Here is an 8,185-nt window from a genome sequence, read left to right as displayed (position 1 = left end):
ATAGTAAGAAAGAGCTTATTTTAAAGAAACAAGGTGGAGATCTGATTGGATCTAGTGGTACATCTAAAACCACTAGTCACTCCAGACAAGGTGGAGAAATGAGGAGATCTGGGAGGCAAGTCTCTAAGACTGTACAAAGTAAGGAACTGACTGTGATTGAACCTCAAACTCCGAAAGTCAAAAATGTTGATGAAAACCAAGGCATTCTGGAGATAGAAGTTGGTGCTGAAGCAAGTCAGTATTTATAAATAATAAAAGTAAAAGGGAAGAAAACAACTCTATTCTACAAGGATCCAAAGATTCAAGCATTTGATTCTGAGGTAAGTAGAAGATTATATGAAAGAGAAAATCTCGGGGTTGATATGGAATAACTAAAACTTTTGGAGGAAGAATACAAATCTTTGAAGTCAACAAATATTGATGTTGTCTTACCTTATGAAGATATTCCTGGTAGCAGACCTACAAAAGGTGTGGTGATTAAGGAGCTCAGTCAAACTGATGTTAAAGGGCCTTTAAGGTCTGAAGTAATTTTAAATGCTGACATGAGTTATAAGGGGAAGAAGAAGATTGGTGAGAAATCAAAACCAAAGTCTAAAGCAAAATCTAAGAAGAAATCAACATCTAAGGTTTCAAAATCACAGATACTGATAGATCCAATCTATTTAATAGCAGTAGCTTATGATGATGTTGATGATCAAATGACTCAAAAAGATGAAGCTAATCAGCTATATAAAAGAAGAAAGATGATTCATAGAGCCGATTGGGCTGCGAAATTGAAAAAAGTAACAACCTTTGACAATGCTCAAGTTGTAGAAGAAACAAATGTTGAAGCTCAACCAGTCACAACCTCTGATACTACTCAAGTTGTTAACAATTCAAGTAAACCACAAGCTGAAATCACAAATCCTGATTCAGAAAAATTAAATTCTGAAATGCCATAATTGACCTTAGAAGAAAAGAAGAAGCTATTATGGAAAAGTAAGACACCTGCACCAGTAAGGGATTTTTACGAGACTATAAAAAAGATCTACAGTGGAAACTCTCAGTCTAGAAGAGCTGGTAGAAGAAGTGGCTTGGGACTTCCAAATGCTGATAACTTTGTTGCTGACTTGCAGAAAATTAAATCAGATAAGATTGTAAATGATCTAGTTGGTGAAAAGCTTATCTATTTTCTAGAGTCTGGAGAAGGTTGAGGCTCAACCAAGAGCATTTGAAGAATAAACCATGGCAGGAGTTGGAATTTATCACTACATTACTCAAGATAACCAACTCTACTACTGCTAGATGGTCTAAATTTTTGAAGAACTTAGTACACATGAAGTAGAGAGGAATGACATATAAATCCAATTATGTTCCAAAGTACATTCATGAATCTGGACATAGTGTTGTTATGCCTACTGGAGGAGCTAAAATGATTAAATCTCTAGGGAGAGAAGTTCTTACTTTCAATCCTGATGGAAAGAAAATTATATTTTTGGAACTGGAAAATTTGGCTCTTGGAGAATCAAATCTACATGACCTTAGAGCCGCTGTTTATCAAAATGATGAATCTACAGAGGAGCTCAAGGATATCAAGCAGAGAATGGAAATGTATGTAAATGTTCTTGAAAGATAATTACTCAATAAATTCCTTGATGAAGCTACAGATTGTACTGAAGTTCAAGACTGAAGATAAAGTTTGAAAGCACTGACATGTAAGAAAGATTATCTGTTTGTATTTATGCATTTAGATAGTTTTGACATTATCAATTTAGAACATGTACATATTTTATAATACACAATCCGGGGGAGATTATTAGAGGAAATTGATGATATCATCTTATAAACTATCAGAGTTTATTATCAGCATTTGATATCAGAGTTTAGCAAAAGGTGACATCATCAGCATATGTCATCAGCATTTGCTGATCAGTAAATAAATATCAGTATTTAGTCACTTCAGCTGAAAGTCAGGAGATATCAAAGAAGGAAAGGGTTTGCAGAATTCAAGTTGGTGAAGGACTTTACTTCTAGTAACAATCAAATTAAGGATATGTTTTATGATTCCTTATTGTAATAGAATATAATTCCTTATTTGATTGTGTAGTTGTGCAGTATATAAGCACATATTAGGTTAACACTTTATGTGTCGCGTATTGATATATCTTGTATGTAACCTAGCAGATCTCAAGGACATCTGTTCATTCTTTGAGAGATTATTTTGTAACCAGTTTTTATTATTCAATACAAAACTATTTATCCTATTGAGTGTTTAAATCTATTTATATGTATAAACTGTATTCACCCCCTCCACAGTTATATCAAGGACCGAACATCCACTCAGATTACATTCTCAGATGCTGGTTCCCTTTAGATGGGTCCACCGCAGGTATGGGTTTCCTATCTTGATAAGTCAAGGTACTTTTACTTATTATCTCAACACTTCAGTGAAGTGTATCTTAGATAATATTTGTGATGTCTGATCACCTGTTTTATCCATGCAAAAATCAGAAACACAGATGCCAAAAAATTGCCAGAAAACCAAGCAATTGCCATTTAACAACCAAATTCAGCTCCAATATTTACCAAACTATCATTCCAATCTCCAACCATCCAAATTAACATCGCAATCTCTAAACATCCAAATTATCATCCCAACATACTAGCTACATAGTTTCAAATCTAAACCATCAAACATGAACTACTAGACATTCATCCATTATCTTTTCTAATTACTACTTACACATCCGAATACATGCAACCAAAACAAAGGTGATTTTCAGATTGTAATATAGGTACCAGTCGCCAAGCTAGAGTCGCCAACAAATATATGATGGATTGGATATAATCAAGCGTCTCATAGCAAACGATGTCAAGGTCCTCCTCTGTATAAGACTTGCGACTCTTGGAGGCCCACTGGAACACAAATAAACCTATGTCATTCCTCAACCAACTGAAAAGTAATATTCATAAAATTAAGAAAAGTAAAAAATGTACCTTGTCTAGCAGCTTCATCTCCTGGTCCTCAATTAAATCTTTCATATATCGCATGACCACATATCCACATTCCATGCCACCTGGTTGTTTAGGGCATCCCTATACATTCCAATAAATTGTTGACAATTAGTGACATTGAAGATTAATCATAATTCCATATTTTACAAAAATGAAAAATTAAAAAATCGACTAAATACTCACAACAAGGTTTTTAACTTTGGGATTCTTGTTTACCCGTCCTTCCTGAGCATTATAAGATCTCACTGCCCTATAAATGTTATAATTATAAAATACATTGTCAAAATCCGTCAATTACTGATTACATTCAATTTATAATTATAAATTGAAGTAAAAAATTACTGCATTAAAGCCTTTTCAAGGTCCTGGGGATAAGGATGATGAGGCAATGGATTAAGGATGAAAATTTCTGATTCCCAAAACACAATCAAAATCTAATGTAAATTATTTTCATTATAAACAAATTAAAGTGAGCAAAATGCAATTTAAAAAAAATACATATCTGATAATTTAAAAAATTACATATCCGACAATTTTACATACATTATAATTAATTTACCAACAACTATATGACTAATCAAGGCCATACAATATTTTAAAATAGGACGCATAAAAAGAGACATACTTGTAGTTATAAGGCATAAAATTCATCCGAAGAACTCCATCTTTCAGCCTTTGCACAACATATTCATTAAATTCATCATTCAGCTTGTATGTGAACGGATGAAGAAAAGCAAACATCGCTGACAAATCTCTACTCGGCGTATCCCGAAACACTGAATACAAATACCTAAAAAATAAAAATAAAAAAATAAAAATTACATTTTCTGTAAATAGATCATTACTATATAAAGTGAGACCAGATTCTAAAAAAGTATAAAAAGAAGCTTACGCCATGTATGTTGATATAGCAGACTGTCCAATCATTTTAAACTCTAGCAATTCAAGTATGTTCTCATGAAGTAAATATATAGTTCTTTCAATTCCAAAGATTTGAAAATCACATGGAACCGGTATCGAGTTTCCACTTTCCCTCATCACTGTCGATGCAAATTTGTACAACAGCCTAAAGCGAGGAGGCACATTGTCCTTTGGCTTCACAGAATTAAATGCATTATGCATTCTTTGCACCTCAATCACATTCCGCGCATTTTTCTTTTTCTGTAAATAAATATTTAAGCATATAGCCGATATTATTCACTTTAGTGCAAATTTGTACAACCTCCTAAAAATAATGACACTTGGTTTGTAATTAAATTATATACCTCGGAACCAGTAGTGGAGGTGTATATGATCATATCTTTGGGCCATGCCAAATGAGAATCGATGGCTTGCTGGACGGTTTCTATCTCACCAACCACAGGAACAGGCACCAAAGCATCGTCCTGGATGCTTCCGTCCACCCCAACACGAACAAATCCTGGTTCTAGAGGTACTCCATGAACCGATCTACTCATTCCATCTCCGTCATCAAAAACAACACCAAAAGCTACCTTGTTATCAATGTTCTCCACTGCCATTTCATATTTACGAGGACCCTATAGTTTATAATTATAACTCAAAATAGACACTATCGGCTCAAACAATTTAATAACATACAATATTATCATAGAAATCAATCAAGTATACACTGTAATTCTAAACCTTCTGTCCCGGTGGACCAGGAGGAGGAATAATAACAACAAAATCTGCACCATCTTTATCCTCATCGGTCATCAATTCATCTTCCATCAAATCTTTTATAACTTTCCTTCTGTTCTTTTGTTCTTATTCTTTTACCCCAGGACAACTTGCTTTTCCAACATTGGTGAATGTAGATTGCCCCCAGCAACCAAAGCTTTCAACTCAGCAATTTGTAACTCAAAATTATGAAACTTCTCTTTGGTAATGTGATTTCTTGTTTGTTTCGGTAAATTGAAGTACAATGTTGGAGGTATGAAGTTTCCAACCCCACGAACCCTTCCCGCATGCTCGGGATTTTCCAATACAGTGGTGAGTACATCATTAGTTCCATCTGACTTGAATTCACCATTTCTTTGCTTTTCGAGTAAGGAATCCTGTTAAAACCATGAGAGTAATTAGGTATGATTGGAAAATTAAAGAAGAAAAAAATTATAATAAGTCTTACAATTTTTTGAATTTTTTCTGACAGTTCTGGATCAAGAGTCCCATCTTCTGTCATACAGGCTTTTTTCCACATAATTGCCCTATTTGGCCTTTCTTCAGGCTCCAACCTCCCCGAGCGTTTCTACAAAAAAATTAAGATACATTCATAAAATTGAAAATGTGAACACTACAAGAAAAATGATAAGACTCTTACTTCTTCTTCCAATCCGATGTATCCTTTTCTTGACACTCGGTGTGGATATTTCCATTGTCCCACTCTTTCACTCTATATTTTATTCTCTTCCTGTATATAAAATAAATCTTGTTGATTATTGTATTTTTACAATTAAATCTTGTTCTAACCCCCATTTCCATCATATCTAGCCGAGATGCCTCACTATCTTTGGACTTGTGTTTTAAATTCAGTAACGTCCCAACTAGACTATCACACACATTTTTCTCAATATGCATAATATCGAGGCAGTGACGAACGTGATGAAATTTCCAGTATTCCAACTCAAAAAATACCGACTTCTTCTTCCAAGCACAGTCCACCTTCTTCGACTTCTTTACTTCCTTTCCATAAGAAAATTTAATGTTTTCTTGTAGCCAACACCTATTGTCCGGAAAGGGGTTGCCTTGGTTGTCCAAACTCTTGTTGACCATTAAAGGCTGCCTTCTTCTTCCTGTATGGATGATTCCTAGGCAAATACCGACGATGACCTTGGTAACATATTTTCCTACTATAAGGTAAATAGTTAGCAATGGTATCATCACCACACACTGGACAACCCAAATAACCCTTGTTGACACATCCAGACAAATTACCATATGCCGGGAAATCGTTAATCGTCCATAACAAAGTCGCCCTTAAAGTGAAAAAAGCTTTTGTGAAGGCATCGTATACATTCGGTTCACCTTCTTCCCAAAGCTTTTTTAAATCATCAACTAACGGTTGTAAGAACACATCAAGGTTGTTACCTGGTTCATGTGGACCGGAGACCAATATAGTTCACATCATAAATTTCCTCTTCATACATAACCACGGAGGAAGATTATATGTTACCAATACTACCGGCCAACAAGAATACTAATTGGTCAGCCCATTGTTATGTGGGTTAATACCATCAGCCGACAAAGCTAGTCGAAGATTTCTTGGCTCACTTCCGAAGGCAGACCACCTGTAATCGATATTCCGCCAAGAAGGAGAGTCGGCAGGGTGACGCATCTGGCCATCATGAATTCTTTGGTTGGAATTCCATGTCAACAACTCAGCTGTCGAAGAAGATTTAAACATCCATTTAAATCTTGGGATGATCGGAAAGTACCACATAACTTTTGTCGGGATTTTATACCTTTCTCTACCATCCTTACCCACCTTCCAGCGAGATAGCTTACACTTTGGACATTCCAAAGTAGTCTCATTTACACCCCTGTATAGAACACATTCATTGGGACATGCGCGGAATTTTGTATACTCGAGGCCTAAATTCGAAAGAGTCTTCTTTGCTTCATATGCGTTAACAGGTAATGCATTATCCTGAGGTAGGAATGAGCCAACTGTAGAGAGAAGATCGCTAAATGACCTATCACTCACACCGAATCTCACTTTCCAGTTATGTAATTTTAACACCGAATCTAATTTTGTGCAGTCGCTGCCCTCAAATAAAGGTTGTTGAGCATCGACCAGAAACCTCTTAAAATCATGCGAGTCTTTATCGTAGTCATCGCCCCCTGATTTACCCCCCGGATTACGATATACTGCTTCACAAACCACAGCAGCTTGTGAAGCACCAACAGCTGCCGCTTACGATGCAGCAGCCACTTCTGATGCAGCTTCAAAGGCTGATTTAAATGCATCTGCATTCTTCTCCTCTTCATGAGGGGGCACTGTGCTACCAACAGACGACCTACCAGTCTTGGATCTGTACCAAATCCAATCAATATACCCAAGACTAAAACCATTCTCGTAGAGATGACCCCTTATTACTTTGACCGGAATTTTTTTTGAAATTAACACATTTACAGCAGGGGCAAGGTATTTTTTTAGGATTTTTACAATTTTCTTCGACGTAAATCAAAAAATTTTCAACCTCGACTTCATATTCCAACGAATCCCTCTCTTTTGAAATCCAATCTTTCTCCATATTCGTAGGATAACCTATTTCCTACCTAATTTTCATATCAAATATTTCAAAAAAAGCAACGTAGAATTAGTAATATATATGTATTACTATGTATAATTATCGGAAAAGCAGAACACGACACTGATTGATTAAAATGATGAAACGAAACACAGAACAAAGCTGAGCATGACACTAGACAATAAACATAGCAAATTAATATAATTTTTAATGAGCAGAATCAACCACCACCCGACGCCGATGCTCATAAAGAATTAGCTTCCATAGGCCAAGAAAACTCTATTCACATGCTAACTATCATTTCTCAAACAAGAATCAGAACTTTTAGTGGGTTTATTAAGTACTTGCTCAAAGATTGCATTCCCAAACCAACCACTTCTGCTTTTCTAACTCCTCCCAGGTGACTCTTCTTCTCTACCAGGTAATTATTTTCTTTATAAGCACCATATGTATGTGTTAGTGAAGTGTTCTTTTATAAATTTTTTTATTCCAAGTATGAAATCAAAAATCAAAGTTGATTTTTATTACTGAAAAGGTAATGTCATTATATTATTCAGTAATCTGCTTGTATCGATTTGGTAGTACAAGACAGGGCATGCATTTTAATGTTTACATTATACTATCAATAGATGAAAGATGTTTACATTATACTATAAATTCTACACAGAACCATCTTCCTGTCATTTTATATGTAAAATATATGCTGTAACAACATATACTGAACAAAAAGCAAATTTCGTCTATCATCCCCTTACTATAAAATAATGTTTACATTATTTAACTGAAAATAACATGCATTTCCTAGAGAAAACAGAGAAAAGAGCAACAAAAATCCTATCATTTAAACAAAATAAAATAAATAAAGACACAAGCATAAGCAAATTAGGGTTTGCTATATGACAAACAACTAATTTTCATACTATAGAATATGTAACAAGCAA

General features: G+C 35.0%; 1 protein-coding gene across 1 annotated transcript; it reads right to left on the bottom strand.

Annotated features, from left to right (window-relative positions):
* Window positions 1–2,917: 2,917 nt before the first annotated feature.
* On the bottom strand, window positions 2,918–4,725 carry LOC141714667 (uncharacterized). The gene is made up of 7 exons (XM_074518172.1): window positions 4,639–4,725; window positions 4,260–4,532; window positions 3,887–4,155; window positions 3,620–3,784; window positions 3,178–3,244; window positions 2,977–3,075; window positions 2,918–2,932 (listed from the first exon to the last, which is right to left on the bottom strand). Exons 1-7 carry the CDS (start codon window positions 4,723–4,725, stop codon window positions 2,918–2,920), a joined length of 975 nt encoding a protein of 324 aa, XP_074374273.1.
* Window positions 4,726–8,185: the final 3,460 nt, after the last annotated feature.

Source organism: Apium graveolens, chromosome 3, assembly GCF_009905375.1.
Source record: "Apium graveolens cultivar Ventura chromosome 3, ASM990537v1, whole genome shotgun sequence".
Lineage (NCBI taxonomy): Eukaryota > Viridiplantae > Streptophyta > Magnoliopsida > Apiales > Apiaceae > Apium > Apium graveolens.
Note: the sequence above shows the minus strand (reverse complement) of the source record. Positions and strands in the feature narration are given on the sequence as shown.

What these genes read in the sequence shown, in the direction of transcription:
- LOC141714667 (XM_074518172.1), bottom strand. Translation starts at nt 4,725, where the DNA reads ATGGAAGATGAATTGATGACCGATGAGGATAAAGATGGTGCAGATTTT. An exon ending in CCTCCACTACTGGTTCCGAG is followed by an intron (nt 4,156 to 4,259) that starts GTATATAATTTA and finishes ATTTATTTACAG; the next exon opens with AAAAAGAAAAATGCGCGGAA. An exon ending in TTTATGCCTTATAACTACAA is followed by an intron (nt 3,245 to 3,619) that starts GTATGTCTCTTT and finishes TAACATTTATAG; the next exon opens with GGCAGTGAGATCTTATAATG.